At 42.6% G+C, this 15,907-nt stretch overlaps 1 protein-coding gene across 1 annotated transcript in view; it reads left to right on the top strand.

Annotated features, from left to right (window-relative positions):
* ARL17B (ADP-ribosylation factor-like 17B) overlaps positions 1–4,143 on the top strand; it is a 57,043-nt gene extending 52,900 nt beyond the window's left edge. The window contains exons 6-8 of the mRNA XM_011940181.1: positions 225–369; positions 512–669; positions 4,073–4,143. Coding sequence (XP_011795571.1) covers positions 225–369; positions 512–669; positions 4,073–4,143 — 374 coding nt within the window. The remainder of the gene's footprint in view (positions 1–224; positions 370–511; positions 670–4,072) is intronic.
* The last annotated feature ends 11,764 nt before the right edge of the window (positions 4,144–15,907 follow it).

Raw genomic sequence — 15,907 nt, 5'->3', positions numbered from 1 at the left:
AGCTCCCGTGACGGCGCAGCTCCCGTGAGAGCGCTCCAGTAGCCGGAAGAAATAAGATGGCTGTTGAAGGCGATTAGGAGTGGGGCCCCAGCAATTCGGTTGAGCCTCCTCCCTCCACCCGCTTCCGCCGGCCCCTAGGGCCTCCCCACCAGGCCCGGGCGCTCCCCACCGCCCCCACTGCACCCGGCCCTCCCCGTCCACTTGCCCTTCTTTCCCCGCCTCAGGCTCCAACAAAGAGCCGGTGGGGCAGGCCGACCAAGCATCCCGCGGCTCCCGCTGCGTAGCGCTGCGCCCCGCCCCGATGCCGCCGCCCACGTCCGGACCCATCTGGAGGCTCCGTTCGCAGCTACGCCGTAGCAGCCGGGGCAGGTGGGCAGCCGCAAGGCTGAGGTGGCGCCCAAGACGCGGCTGAGCTCGCCCAGGGTGGGCAGCAGTAGCCGGAGGAAGCCGCCGCCGTCGCCGGGCCCCGGCGCCAGTACCAGCGACCCGGGCGGGCGAGGGGCTGGGGCAGCCACCTAGCTCGGACCACCGCGGCCCGGAGCGTCGTCAACAAAGTGGTGCACGACGATGACTCCAATTATCGGGAGGAGCTGGAAGACAACGACGAGGACGCCAGTTACTACACGGAAAGCAGCTTCAGGAGCGGTAGTACCTACAGCAGCACTCCAGGTACCCCCCCAGCTCAGTTGCTGCAGACTCCTTCCTCACCTTGTCTGCCCTCCCCGCTTGCTCACTTATGTGGTGTGCATCCTGCCCCGGTCTCCCGCCGACCCCTAAGCAGAGGGGAAAAATGCGAGGGGGAAAGAGGCACATTGTTCAAAGTGGAGATTGCATTGTTGCAGTTTGCAGGCCACACTCGCTCGCTCTCTCTCTGTCTCCTCCCCCCACCCCCCGCCAACCCCCTCTTTTTCCTCTTCAGAATTTGTGCCGGTGCAGTGTCTCCACCGGGCAGGATTGAAACTTTGGCAAACACATATCCATTGCATTCATTTTTCTCCCCTTGTTTTGGTGTGGTTTTCCGGAATGAAAGAAGCCTCATGTTTTGCAAACCTCTTGGCATTTCTAATGTGGTTCCTTTCGGATTTTTATTATATGTCTGTTCCTTAAAAGGGAGTTAAGGATTTGGACAGATTGTGGCACACAAACACACACAAAAACATGCCTGTTTTCACACCCCTAGCTGTGTTTTTTAAATTGTGTTAAGGAAACGGATCATTTGGGTTAGTAGGGGAACCTTATCTGGTCCTGTGTGTTTTTATTCTTCGAGTGCTGATGGGCCTGTGCAACAGCTGCTGGTAAATGGCTGATTAAAAAGCCAAGCAGAAAGCCAAACAAGACCCAACCAAATTTGGTAATTCATCCGATTCAAAATTGTTTTGGTTAAATCAAAAATAAAAGTATAAGACCGCAGGAACGCGCGTCTTAACTCGTTTGATCGCTTTGCCTTGCTTGGGAAATGCAGTTTCGTGTCACCTGTTGCAGAAGATGTGTAGTTGATCCTCTGGACATAATCGCGGAAGATGAACTTTTGGACCAACTTCTGTCACAGCGTCAGTGTCAGATTTCTTACACAGGGACTTTTTCTTTTCACTCTCTTTCTGAGGAAAAGGCCCTCCCGAAATCCGTAGTGAATTTCTCCATGGTAACCCCTCTTCTATTTTCACACAGAAAAATTTCTTTAGGCTGGTACATTTTGTTAAACACCCCCGCCCCCTGCCCCCACCGCAAAGTCTATTTTGTATTAAATACGTGGTTGCAATTTACTAAATTGTGAAATTAACCGAAGCAACAACCGGCAAGACTTTCCTTTATAATTTTGCAAATCTAGATTAATCAAATTAGAATCTGGTTTTAAAAACATTTAAAAAATAGTTTATGAGGAAATATTTGTGATGAAAAAGTACCCTTTTTTCCTTGAAGTGAGTTGTGTCATGTTTTTCTCAGAGAAACTAGGGTAGTAGAAGTGGTTAAATTGAAAAATGTCTGTTTTTTTAAATAAATGCTTAAATACTTATTGGAGAAGTAGGGTAGTATTATATTAAGCCAAATGTAAACCCACGTAGATTGTCCTAACATAAACTGAAAAAGGTAATTTCTTTTGCCATATAGTCAGAATCATTGCCAGACTTGCCCTGGAAGGCTGGCTAAAGAATGAAGAGAATGAATCAAGTGTCCGGTATGTATGTCTTATATGTAGAAAGGAATACATGTAAATTCTTGCCAACCTAATTTTTAATGCTTTTTTTTTTTTTTTTTTTTTCGCCTAGGCTGGAGTGCAATGGTGCAATTTTGGCTAACTGCAAGCTCCACCTCCCGGGCTCAAAGGATTCTCCTGCCTCAGCCTCCAGAGCAGCTGGGATTACAGGCGCCCACCAGCGCGCCTGGCTAATGTTTGCATTTTTAGTAGAGATGATGTTTCACCGTGTTGGCCAGGCTGGTCTTGAACTCCTGACCTCGTGATCCGCCCACCTTGGCCTCCCAAAGTACTGGGACTACAGGCGTGAGCCACCACGCCTGGCCTAGTACATCTTTTATAGTAATAATTTTTACCTTAAGAAATCACATGTTCGTCTTTGTACCCAGAGCCGGTAATTGAAACATGGAGACTGGATTGCATACACCCGTGGAAGAAGTTTTTTCTGGTTAGAGCTGAGACATTTTGGCAGGGCAGTAAGTCCTTTTTGAAGGCCTAGCAAATAATATTTAGGATTGATGGTTGTTCATATGCTGACTTAAATTACAATTTGTAGCTAGGTGTCCTTTAAAAAAATGTGTTTACTTTTGATACTTTTGTGACATTTTGTTTTTCTTTTTTGGAGAAGGAGTTTTGCTCTTAGTGCCCAGGCTGTAGTGCAATGGTACGATCTCGGCTCACTGCAACCTCCGCCTCCCAAGTTCAAGCAGTTCTCCTGCCTCAGCCCCCCAAGTAGCTGGGATTACAGGCATGCACCACCACGCCTGACTAATTTTGTATTTTTAGTAGAGACGGGGTTTCTCCATGTTAGTCAGGCTGGTCTCGAACTCCCGACATCAGGTGATCCGTCTTCCTCAGCCTCCCAAAGTGCTGGGATTACAGGCATCAGCCACCATGCCCGGCCTGACATTTTGTTTTTTTTTTTTTAATGACACTTGTAGCCTACTGTGTGTCTACTTGTCCTATCCGTATATGAAATGATTAACTCTGTAGAGACAGTATTGAGCTTATTCCCCTGCAGCTCCTGTAACAGTGTTTCGTGCATAGCGGCTGCTCATCAAAGGTTGGTTGGATAAATTATTGTTAGTAGATGAGAACTTGTAATAGATGAAGTTTTGATAATTCTACAGTGGGTGTCATAACCCCTAAATATTTTGGATTTAGGAAACTAAAATTTGTTCTAATTGGTTTTTGTTTTTTTGTTGTTGTTGTTCTTTTCTAATTGGGTTTTAATGGATGATTTGATCAGTGAATGTTTTTATTTTTATTATTTATTTATTTATTTATTTGAGACGGAGTCTCACTCTGTCGTCCAGGTTAGAGTACAATGGCATGCACGATCTCGGCTCTCTGCAACCTCCGCCTCCCGAGTTCGAGCAATTCTCCTGCCTCAGCCTCCTGAGTCGCTGGGACTACAGGCGCACACCGCCACGCCCAGCTAATTTTTTGTATTTTAGTAGGGATGAGGTTTCACCGTGTTGCCCAGGCTGTTCTCGAACTCCTGAACTCAGGCAATCCGCCCTCCTCGGCCTCCCAAAGTGCTAGGATTAAAGGCGTGAGCCACCTCGCCCAGCCCAGTGAATGTTTTTCATTGCAAGAGTTACTTTGTTTTTGAGTTGCTGTTTCATATTGCTTGCCTGGCATTTTCCTTTATTGTCTGTGATGTTAATTTGGATGTTTTACCTTTTGCAGCACATTATTTGTTAAGATTATGGTAAAATGGATGTGACTTTTTTTTCCTTATTTCTTCTAAAAACAAAATGGGGTACATGTGCAGAATGTGCAGGTTTGTTGCATAGGTATACGGGTGCCATGGTGGACTGATACACCTGTTGACCTGCCCTCTAAGTTCCCTTCTCTTGCCCCCCAACCCCCCAGATGTGAGTGACGTTTTGAGTTCTAAACTTTTAGAATATGCCCACTTGGCTCGAATGAGTAACAACGCGTGACAGTGAGTTGTTTAGGCTCAGTACTAGTTTCAGTGGTTTTATAGTCTGTACTTCCTGGGTGGAGGGCTGTCAGGTAAATGTGTAGATGGAAGAAAAGAATGGTTTAAGATATCCGAATAACACATAAAGATGTATGATTGATGAATTTGAATCCTGTTGTACTGCGAAGGCTGAAAGAGGAATTTACTTTATTGGTAATTTAGAGTAATTTGATTAATTTTTATAGTTTGCAACGTTGGCTTAGTTACTGACATTTGACATTCCTAACATAAGAAATCACCCACTTCTAATATAAGAAATAACTCAATATTTTGTGACTAATATAACTTAATGCAAAGACTTTAGTTGATATTACTAAAGTCATGCAAGGTTTATTTATTGAAGACTGTTTTCCTTTTATGGAAAAAATGTAAGGATGGCAACTTTTTAGTATAAAATTGTAATCACCTAGTTTTGCTTAAGCTGAAGGCATATGGCTGAATAATGCTTTAATTTATTTGACTTTTTAAATTTAGAATTACTTCAGCCTATAGGTTTTATGACATTGCCAGTATAATGAGAAGGATTGTATAGGAAGTGTTTTCAATAGCCATTTGGTGAAGTTCTGACAGCACTTTGAAATTAAGCATTTGCTAATTTTAAGAAATTGTATTTAAAACAGAATGTTGTGTTTCAGTCTCAGTCTTGTGTGAGACTTCTGAGAATACTTACTAGGAATTTTAAAACTTGGAACCTCTGATGACTTCGTAAAACAAAAGCCCTGGTGTTGTCCTGGGAGAGTTAGTGATTTATGTCCTCTAAGGATTGTGACAGTGGAGATCAGTGGCAGAGATGCCATGAGTGAACCATAGATTTACCTTAAACAGAATTTGTCACTGGTTTGACAATATTATTCCCACCAGTGTCAACTTAATATCTTTTCAGTATAATTTCTGACTGCTGCAGGCGAGGTACAAAGTGCAGTGGACATTTAAAGGAGGGCGAGATTATATACCCTGTTTAAGGGGATTGGTGTGGGTGTAGGCTTCCTGGATGGGCTTGTGGAGAGTAAGGACAGGCAGATTGAAGGAGGGAGGGGGAGGGAGCAGGAGGAGTGGCAGACACTTGTAAAGTGTGGGCAGTCTCAAGTAACTCCGTTTAACAAGAGCCTGAGGGTGTGAATAGGAAATAAACCAAAGCTCCCTTGTATGCTGTGTTGGGCAGTACCTCGAGGATCAGGCTCTAGCAACTGTGCTTTCCCCCTCATCTGTAGAATAAAGATTGGGCTAGATCGTGATCCTGAGACCTTTTTCCCACCTGAACACCCCGAGGAGATATGGTGTATTCCCAGCAGCACCATGCACAAACATGAAACAGAACCACATCAAATCGCAGAGATGCTGTTGAACCACTGGTGTAGCCCTTTCTCCCAAACTGAGAGAATTACTGGGGAAGTGGCCTGAAACTCTCTCTCTCTTTCAAATCTATTTCAAATCTTTAATTTTGGGTATTGGGATGATCGGAAGATGTTGAAAGAGTGGGGTATGATTTCAGAGCATGCCACCAAGTTTAGCACAGCCTCTGTTCTGCAGGATGGATTGACAAGGACAAGATAGTAGCTGGTGGGTTTTGTAGTCCTGAATGGAAGAGCAGTCCAGGAGGTACTTTCGAGTTCTTCAGGCCTTGACACATAGAGTGTAGAGAGAGGAATGCATCACCTATGCCTCCCTAAGAATGGTAGTACTTTCAGTAACAATAGGGAGGTCAAGATTATAAGGGAAATTAATGACATCTCTTTTCAGGTATCAGTACCTCAAGAGGTTAAACATGGGAATTAAAATGAGAGCCAAAAGGGTTTTGAAAAAGTTAGGCAACATGATTTGTGAGTAGTAGAGAGGTGTGTCCTAGTTAGGCAGTAATAAATAGTCTTGCATACAGTTCGTGCTTTTCTATTGTGCTCACCCATGGGCGTGTTTGGAAGTTTGTATTGAAACATGCATATAACAGGACTGGGCATATTAAGACCAGGAGCTCTGGTCTCTTCTGTTAGGCCCTCCTTTCCTCAGTCCTCAAGACCCTGTGTCTTCCCTTTGACTAAAGACCCTTACTGGTGGAGACAAAGGGGTGAGAGAGTGGTAGTTATGGTGGGTAAGTCATAATCTGGGTAACGCAGGAGCAAATCCTAGCTGATGCCCTTTGCCCTTCCTGCTCCTTAGCCAGGCTCAAATCCCTCTTTCTGGGAGAGCTTCCCTGAGTCCTGTTGCACACCTTGTTCTTCCTTCTCTTTGAGTGCCTGTTGACAGTGGCTATGATCTCAGCACTAGCTTAACACTGACACTAATTATTCTAATTTTTTTTTTCCTTTTGAGACGGAGTCTCACTCTGTCACCCAGGCTGGAGTGCAGTGACACAATCTAGGCTCACTGCAACCTCCACCTCCCGGGTTCAAGCGATTCTCCTGCCTCAGCCCTCTGAGTGGCTGGAACTACAAGCGCCTACCACTACACCCGGCTAATTTTTGTACTTTTTAATAGAGACAGGGTTTTACCATATTGGCCAGGCTGGTCTTGAACTCCTGACCTGTGATCCACCTGCCTCAGCTTCCCAAAGTGCTGAGATTACAGGCCTGAGGCACCGCACCCGGCCTCTAATTTTTTTCATGCTTTTGGTTCCTTAACATAAGCATCAGGAGGCAACATGTTTCTTAACTTAAAAAAAAAAATTATACATTAAAATGCACTTTAAAAGATCAAAAGTGACCATATGGAAAGAATTAAAATGCACGTAATTAAATATAATGTTTTAATTGTTTTGTCTGCTGGCATATATCTAAAACTTTTATGTTTTTCTAGATAATTATTTTCAAATATTATTTTGTGATTGTCACATTTTAAAAACAGTGACAGTAATAGTTAACATTTACTGAACATCTTTTAAATTGCAGAATGATTTTCAAGCAATATTTATGAAAATTCAGTTTTTAAAAGGTAACAGCTTTATGGAGGTATAATTTACATACTGTAAAATGTAACCCTTGTAAAGTATATAATTTAGGTTTTTTTTAGTATATTGACAGAGTTGTGCAACCATTAACACTACCTAATCCAGCACGTTTTTATGCCCCTGCAAAAGAAGCCCATACCTACAGCAGTCACTCCCTGTTCTTCACCTCCCTCCTGCTCATCCCCTGGCAGCCACTAATCTACTTTCATTCTCTGTTGATTTGTCTCTTATGGACATTTCTTATTAAGTGGAATAGTATAATGTACGGCTTTTGTCATTTAGCCTAATGTTTTCAAGGTTTATGCATATCTTAGCTTGTATCAGTACTATATTCATTGTATGGCTATACCACTTTTTTTTTTTTTTTTTTAATGGAGGCAGGGTCTTGCAATGTTGCCCAAGCTGACCTGAAACTCGTGGGCCCAGGCTTCCTGCCTCAGCCTTCCAGCCTCCAGAGTAGCTAGAGTTACAGGCACACACCTCTGTGCCCAGAGATCATGTTTTGCTTATCCATTTCGTAAGTTCATGGACATTTGAACTGTTTCCACTTTTTGGCTATTATGAATAATGCTGCTGAGCACATTCGTGTACATTTATCTATACATATGTTTTCATTTCTCTTAGGTAGATAACTACGATTATTTACTGAATTATTGCAAATTAAATTTTAACTTCTTTTTTGACACAAAGTCTCACTCTGTCACCCAGACTGGAGTACAGTGGCATGACCATGGCTCACTGCAACCTCTGCCTCCTGGGTTCAAGCGATTCTCGTGCCCCAGCCTCCTGAGTAGCTGGGACTACAGGTGTGCGCCACCACGCCTGGCTAATTTTTGTAATTTTAGTAGAAGGGAGTTTCACCGTGTTGGCCAGGCTGGTCTCGAACTTCTGACCTCAAGTGATCCACCCGCTTTGGCCTCCCAAAGTGCTGGGATTACAGGTGTGAGCTACTGCGCCTGGCAGAAAATAATTCAGGAGTTGGAATGAATCCTTAATGATAGATTGGTTAGGCTGGGATGTGGTGAGTGGGAGAAAAGGAGTCATGGATGAACTGACCTCTAAATCTCCTGTTAGAAATGCTTGCTCCCCAGTGCCGTAAAGAAATAGCACTTGAACATAAATGTAATTTATTTAGTAAGGCCATTTTTACTTCCTGCCGAAAGGGTACACTCGCCAGCAGTTTTGCCACGAGAGTACACCGAACAAAGAAGACAGGGTCATTTATAAACTGAAGCGTCTACCCTACTGCTGTGTCTGGTTTCCTTTGACTGGAATGGGACCTCACATTCTGTATTTGTCCCTATTGGCTAGTAACTTAGAACTTTTAAAAGAGGCAAAAGTAGAGGGGAACAAAGGAAGGAAGAAGTAACTTACGGAACGTTGAGAAAGGTAAAAACACTTTTAAATAAGGAAGAGGAGGCAAGGTGTCGTGGCTCATGCTTGTAATCCGCCCACTTTGGGAGGCCGAGTTGAGCAGATCACCTGAGGTTGGGAGTTTGAGACCAACCTGACTAACATGGAGAAACCTCATCTCTACTAAAAATACAAAATTAGCCGGGCATAGTGGTACGTGCCTGTAATCCCAGATCCTCAGGGGGCTGAGGCAGGAGAATCACTTGAACCTGGGAGGCGGAGGTTGTGGTGAGCCAAGATCGTGCCATTGCATTCCAGCCTGAGCAACAAGAGTGAAATTCCATCTCAAAAAAATAAAATAAAATAAATAAAATAAAATGGAACAGGCTATGACCTAATGCTTGCTTGGACCACTATAAGCATGCCAGGGCAAATATTTACGGTACATGGTGGGAGCTAAGAACATAAAGCACATTGATTTTTTTATTACGGCTAGCAGATATTTAAGAATGTTAGCACAGGTCTTTGAATAAATGTTGCTTCTAAGAGAAGTTACTATTTATTCCTAATTAGACAGGGAGGAAAGTCTTTGAAGAGGAACCTCTGCTTTACTTTTTACATCTCCCTTATTTCTTTTTTCCTTATTTACTCCTTATTTCTTCTTTTCATCTCAAATTGATCTAGTAATATTGATTTCTTTGTAGTTCCCACACACCTAACTCCTAGTCACCCATCCATCACCTTCTCCAGCCTGCTTTCTCTGATCACCATTCCCTGTACCCCCAGGTGGGGCTGAGTTCCTTTGGTTCCCACCCCCTTAACCTCCAGGACCATGTGCATTAATTATTTTAGTTTCCAAATATTTGGGGATTTTTTAGGTATCTTTCTGTTACTGATTTCTAATTTCTTTTTTTTCTTTTTTTTTTTTTGAGACGGAGTCTTGCTCTGTCGCCCAGGCTGGAGTGCAGTGGCCGGATCTCAGCTCACTGCAAGCTCCGCCTCCCAGGTTTATGCCATTCTCCTGCCTCAGCCTCCTGTGTAGCTGGGACTACAGGTGCCCGCCACCTCGCCCGGCTAGTTTTTTGTATTTTTTAGTAGAGACGGGGTTTCACCATGTTAGCCAGGATGGTCTCGATCTCCTGACCTCGTGATCCGCCCATCTCGGCCTCCCAAAGTGCTGGTATTACAGGCTTGAGCCACTGCGCCCGGCACTGATTTCTAATTTCATTTTGTTCAGAGAGCATACTTTGTATGACTTTAATTTTGTAAAACATTTTTAGAAGTTTGTTTTGCACCCCAAAATTTTGTCACTCTAAGTGAATGTTCCATACTTGAAAAGAATATTGTATTCTGCTTTTGTTAGGTGGCATATTACATAAATATCAATGAGGTCAAGTTTGTTAATAGTGTTATTAAGATCTGTCTTTCTACTTGTTCTGTTGATCACTGAGAGAAGTGTTGAAGTCGACAGCTATTGTGAAGGATTTGTCTGTTTCTCCTTGAAGTTCTAGCAATCTTCATGTGTTTTGAGGCTCTGTATTCATGTATTTTGAGGCTTCTTCCTAAAGTCCATACACCTTTAGGAAGGATTGTTTTATCCTCTTAATTACTTAACCTCTTTATCTATATCTTTGTCTGTTAAGACGTGGAACTGAAATGGCCTGTTAATGATCCGGCCTTTCCTTCATTACAACCTACTTTGGGCAGGGAATGTCCCATTCAGTCTCTGTAGTGCCTGGTTAAATCTCTTGAATGCAGTAGGCAGCACAGGTAATTGTGGAACTGAATGTTGAGTCAAAGCCTGTGCATTGTTTTCACCCTTGTACTGTCCAGTATGGTAGCTACTAGCCACATGTGGAGAGTTAAATTAATTGAAACTAAGTAGGCCAGGCGTGGTGGCTCACACCTGTAGTCTCAATACTTTGGGAGGCTGAGGTGGGAAGTCACTTGAGGCAGCAGTTCAAGACCAGCCTGAGCAACAGAGTTTTGTAAAAACCCTGTCTTCACAAAAGAATTAAAATAGTTGGGCATAGGATGGCGTGCCTGTAGTCCTACCTATTTGGGAGGCTGAGGTGGGAGGATTGCTTGAGGCCAGGAGTTTGAGGCTGTAGTCATCTATGGACTGTGCCACCACACACCAGCCTGGGTGACAGAATGAGAACCCATCTCTTAAAAAAAAAAAGTAAAATGAAAACTTCACTTTCTCCAGTGGCACTAGCTATTATACGTTCATTTCAAGTGCTGTGTAACCACGTGTATTGCACCACACAAATGTAGAGCATTTGGGACATTTCACATCATTGCAGAAAGTTCCCCTGGACTCATTGTAGGCAGTCTGCCTCTGTTAGACCAGTGAGAATTTACCTGACATCTCTCTTTTTTCTAGCCTTGTATTTGCCCTAAATCCTGCACAGCTTGGATAGCCCCAGTGATCTGGCTGTGTGAGGTCCTCCTTTGTGGAGACTCTGGGCCCTGCATTATTTGTGTACGTGATGGTATCGCATTTCTGCAATAATATTTGGGGTCATGTGTGAGATGACTTTCCATTATTTGTTCTTTGTGGTAGGGTGAAGAGGCAGTCAGTTACCACATAATTAGAAAATCTGCCACAGTCCTGGTAAAATTAAGCTAAGAGTCATATATGTAAGCCAGAAGGGAAGGAAAGATTAGGATTCAGAGACTTTTGGTTGAGAAATTAAATTTGATAACGCAGAGAATTTCAGTGTTATAAAAGTATAAATGTTGATACATAAACTGAATTTGAGATGTTAGTATGTCCTAGTGTGTCTGGATTCTCCTATATAAAACCTCTTTTTCAGGAGTCACTGGTCAAATTATTTATCTATGGAACCCCCTGAGGTCTGCTAAGAAAGTTATGCTTGGACTCCTCTCTACTCATGGATATGTTCTGTAATTCACACACTTGGGAAATGGCATGGCCATGTGATTCATACCAAATGGCAATGTTCAGTAGGTGCAGTTTATATATTTTACTAGAAATATGGCTTCCTGCTCGATATCAGAATGTTCATAGTGCCTCTTTTGAGGTCTGTGTGTATATTCTATTTATGGGAGTTAAAAAGTATTTCAGAAATGCATATATTAATCTGTGTGGAATTTCTCTTGTCCTTGGACCAAGAAGTGGTCCAACACTTAAAACAGTGAATAACATCTTAGCCCATCCTAAAACAATCCTTCCTAAAGGTTTATGAACTTAATAACAGAGCCTCAAAATACATGAGGACTTATAGAACTCCAAGGAGAACCAGACACATCCTTAACAATATTGTAGACTTCAACACTCTTCTCACAGTAATCAAGAGAACAAGTAGACAGAAAGAAAGTGCACTTTTCCCCGTTTCTGTAGACATCAAAATTATTTCACTCACTTCTGAAAGTCTCATTCAGTAAGTTACTCATTTCTCCACTTTATGACTGTACTGTGCTTTCAAAGTGCTGTGCAAAGAATAAAAAGTTTTAAAGTGGCTTTACTGTAATTTCAGATACATATTTGAGCTTTTGAGTCTGAATTATCCAGGAGAAATGCATTGGATCTCTGATCCTCTGTAAACTGGGAAGATTACCTTCTTCCAGGTATGCTGGTTGTCCTTCACTGCCTTAATGGCGTGAGTTGTGAATCTTCTGTGTCTCGGAAGAAACCTAACAGTGGAGATTGTTTATGGCAAGGGTCACAAATTTACATGCTCAGAAGGTTAGGACCCTCTGTAAGGTAAAGACATGAAGCGCCCCCTTCTTTATTAACACATAACTGCATTTGCTGATAATATTTATTTGCCTAGAATTCAGGCCCTTTTTGCTTTTACAGACAGCGCTGTCCTAAATGTGCTAGAGAAGTATCTTTAGTCACTTAAGCTGGTGTTTCTATAGGGTAGGTTTCTAGGAGTGGGACTGGATTGTTGAGTTACAGTGTGTGCCATTTAAAAGACTGAACCAGATTATACTCTCAGCATCTGTTTGTTTTTAAACCTTCCCTAGTCTGTGCTTATGTGTTTGTTTTTGTTTTTGTTTTTGATGGAGTCTCACTCTGGCACCCAGGCTGGAATACAGTGGTGTGATCACAGCTCACTGCAACCTCCACCTCCCTGGTTCAAGCAGTTCTCCTGCCTCAGCCTCCCGAGTAGCTTGGATTACAGGTGCATGCCCCCATGCCCAGCTTATTTTTTTGTATTTTTAGTAGAGATGGGGTTTCACCATGTTGGCCAGACTGGTCTCAAACTCCTAAACTCAGGTAGTCTGCCCACCTGGGCCTCCCAAAGTGCTGGGATTACAGGCGTAAGCCACTGCGCCTGGCCTATGCGGTTTTTAAAACTTTTTCTAGAATCTACTAAGGTTTACTCAGACCTTTAGCAGGTGTTCTTGGATAGTTACTAGGCCCAAAGTCCTCTTCTCATGAATTTATTGGCAAATACACTCACTTGCGATGTGATAGGAGACTGAGGTTTACCTCCCAAACAGCAGGATGTCTGTTTTGAGAGTTTCCTGGGCAAGTGGTAGAAAGTACCATGGAAATGGAGTCTTCATTGCTTCTTACTTAACTTGAGTTTGGACCATAGAGAAGCCATTCTTCTGTGGACCTCAGTTTACTCACCTGTAGGGTGTAGGATGGACTAGATTATCTGATGGTCAGGGGATTGGCAGACTTGTTCTTAGGGTACCAATTAGTAAATGTTTTAGGTTTTGCAGGCCACCTGGCTCTGTCACAGCTGCTCAGCTCTGCCCTTGTAGGATGAAAGCAGCCATAAATAATAAGTAAACAAATGAGTGTGGCTGTGTTCTAATAAAACTTTATTTACAAAAACAGGCTGTGGCTGGCCATAGTTTTTTCACCCCATTTTTGAGCTCTTGACATTCATTAGCCTGTGATTTTGATAATTAGTTTAGGAAAAAAGCTTTGACTTTCATAAATAATGCTTCTGGAAATCTAGTAAAACTTTTAAATTTTATTTTTGCTTTTTCTCTTTATCAGGAAAGTAATGTAGAAAATTCAGGGCCGGGCGCGGTGGCTCAAGCCTGTAATCCCAGCACTTTGGGAGGCCGAGACGGGCGGATCACGAGGTCAGGAGATCGAGACCATCCTGGCTAACATGGTGAAACCCCGTCTCTACTAAAAAATACAAAAAACTAGCCGAGTGAGGTGGCGGGCGCCTGTAATCCCAGGTACTCGGGAGGCTGAGGCAGGAGAATGGCATAAACCCGGGAGGCAGAGCTTGCAGTGAGCTAAGATCCGGCCACAGCACTCCAGCCTGGGCGACAGAGCGAGACTCCGTCTCAAAAAAAAAAAAAAAAAAAAAAAAAAATTCAGAAAACCCAGAACATTAATATTTTGGTTCCTCTCGTTAGGTAACCATCTTTAGGTGAACATGTGTACATACATACTTTTTTTTTTCTTTCTTTTGAGCAGGAGTCTCACTCTGTTACCCAGGCCACCCAGTGGCGCGATCTCGGCTCACTGCAACCTCTACCTCGCCGGTTCAAGCAATTCTCCTGCCTCAGCCTCCCGAGTAGCTGGGACTACAGGTGCTCGCTGCCACGCCCAGCTAATTTTTTGTATTTTTTAGTAGAGATGGGGTTTCACCATGTTGCCCAGGCGATGTCAAACTCCTGAGCTCAGGCAATCTGCCAGCCTCAGCCTCCCAAAGTGTTGGGATTACAGGCGTGAGCCACTGCACCCAGCACATGTGTATGTACATACTTTTTACAAAATTGGGCGAAGTATAATTTATTTGCTAAATATTTTCACCTATACCATGAAATCTCATTTTATCTTTAATTTGTCTATAAAAATACCTGCTCTCCTAGGGGGCTTCTAGTTGAAAACTCATTAATTTAAAGACTTAATTTTGAATTCAGTCACCTATTCTTTTTTTCTAATTGTTTCTTGTAGCTTTTGCTTTGATTGGAATAACTTTATATAGGAATAAAGTTGTATCATCTGCAAACATGAATCATGTACACATCTGATATTCTTATTATATCTCCTTCTTCTCTTCAAATTACATTGCCTCTACCATTGATGGGAACCTGGGTAATAAAAAAAAAAAAACAAAGGGAAAAACATTACATTCCCTACCACCACCTCCACCACAGTGTCACGTGTTAGTTATAATGATAGGCATCTAGTGCTGTCCCGGTTCAGCGGAGCTAATGCAGATATGTAATGGTTAGCTGTTGGTTTGAGGCCTTTAATGTTTGAGTGTATTCGCCTGTTTCAATTGTTTTTGTAAGTTTTTTTTTTTTTAATCAGATACGGCTATTACATTTTGTCAAATGTCACCTTAGTATCTTTTAAGATGATTCATATAGTTTTCCTCCTGCTTGCTACATATTAATTATAGTGGTGTATATTCATAGAATCATATTAGTAGATATTATATTGATTCACCCTTACATTCTTACAGCGAACCTCTCTTGATCACATTATTTTTTCATGTACTGTTGGACTTTTATTTATTTATTCATTTATTTTTGAGACGGAGTTTCGCTCTTGTTGCCCATGGTGGAGCGCAATAGCGTGATCTCAGCTCACCACAACCTCTGCCTCGCGGGTTCAAGTGATTCTTCTGTCTCAGCCTTCTGAGTGGCTGGGATTACAGGCGCCCGCCACTATGCCTGGCTCACTTTTGATGTTTTTGGTAGAGACAGGGTTTCACCATGTTGGCCAGGCTGATCTTGAACTCCTGACCTCAGGTAATCCGCCAGCCTTGGCCTCCCAAAGTGCTGAGATTACAGGCGTGAGCCACCACGCCCGGCCTGTTTGACTTTTAAAAAGGTATCTTAATTTTTTAATAAAATAGTTTATACATGTACAGTGCATAATGTATTTGTGATTCATCTATGTTGTTGTGTCAGTAGTTTCTTTATTGCTGAGTAGCAGTCCCTTACATGAGTGTATCACAGTGCACTTATCTGATGCTCAACAGTTGAATATTTCAGTTATTTCTAGTTTTTGGGACCTATGAATAAAGCTGCCCTAAACATTTCCATAATGTTTTTTGTATGAACACAATACTTGTTTCTCTTGAGTAAATACCTAGGAGTATGATTTCTGGGTTGTATGTTTATAAGAAATTGCCAAAACTGTCTTCCAAAGTAGCTGTACCATTTTGCATTCTTACCTGCAAATGTGTGAAGAGTTCTAGTTGCCCTGTGTCCTCCCTGGCACTTGACATCGTCAGTTTTTGTTATTTTATTTTTAGCCACTTTAATAAGTATATGGTGGTAGCTCCTTCTGCTTTTAATTTGCTTGTCCCTAGTGACTGATGGTTCTGAGTCTCTTCTTATGTGCATCTTTTTTTTTTTTTTTGAGACGGAATCTGGCTCTGTCGCCCAGGCTGGAGTGCAGTGGGCAGATCTCAGCTCACTGCAAGCTCTGCCTCCCGGGTTTACACCATTCTCCTGCCTCAGCCTC

This window comes from Colobus angolensis, unplaced genomic scaffold, assembly GCF_000951035.1.
Source record: "Colobus angolensis palliatus isolate OR3802 unplaced genomic scaffold, Cang.pa_1.0 Scaffold187, whole genome shotgun sequence".
Classification (NCBI taxonomy): Eukaryota; Metazoa; Chordata; class Mammalia; order Primates; family Cercopithecidae; genus Colobus; species Colobus angolensis.
The sequence above is the reverse complement of the archived record's forward strand: the minus strand, read 5'-3'. Positions and strand labels throughout refer to the sequence as shown.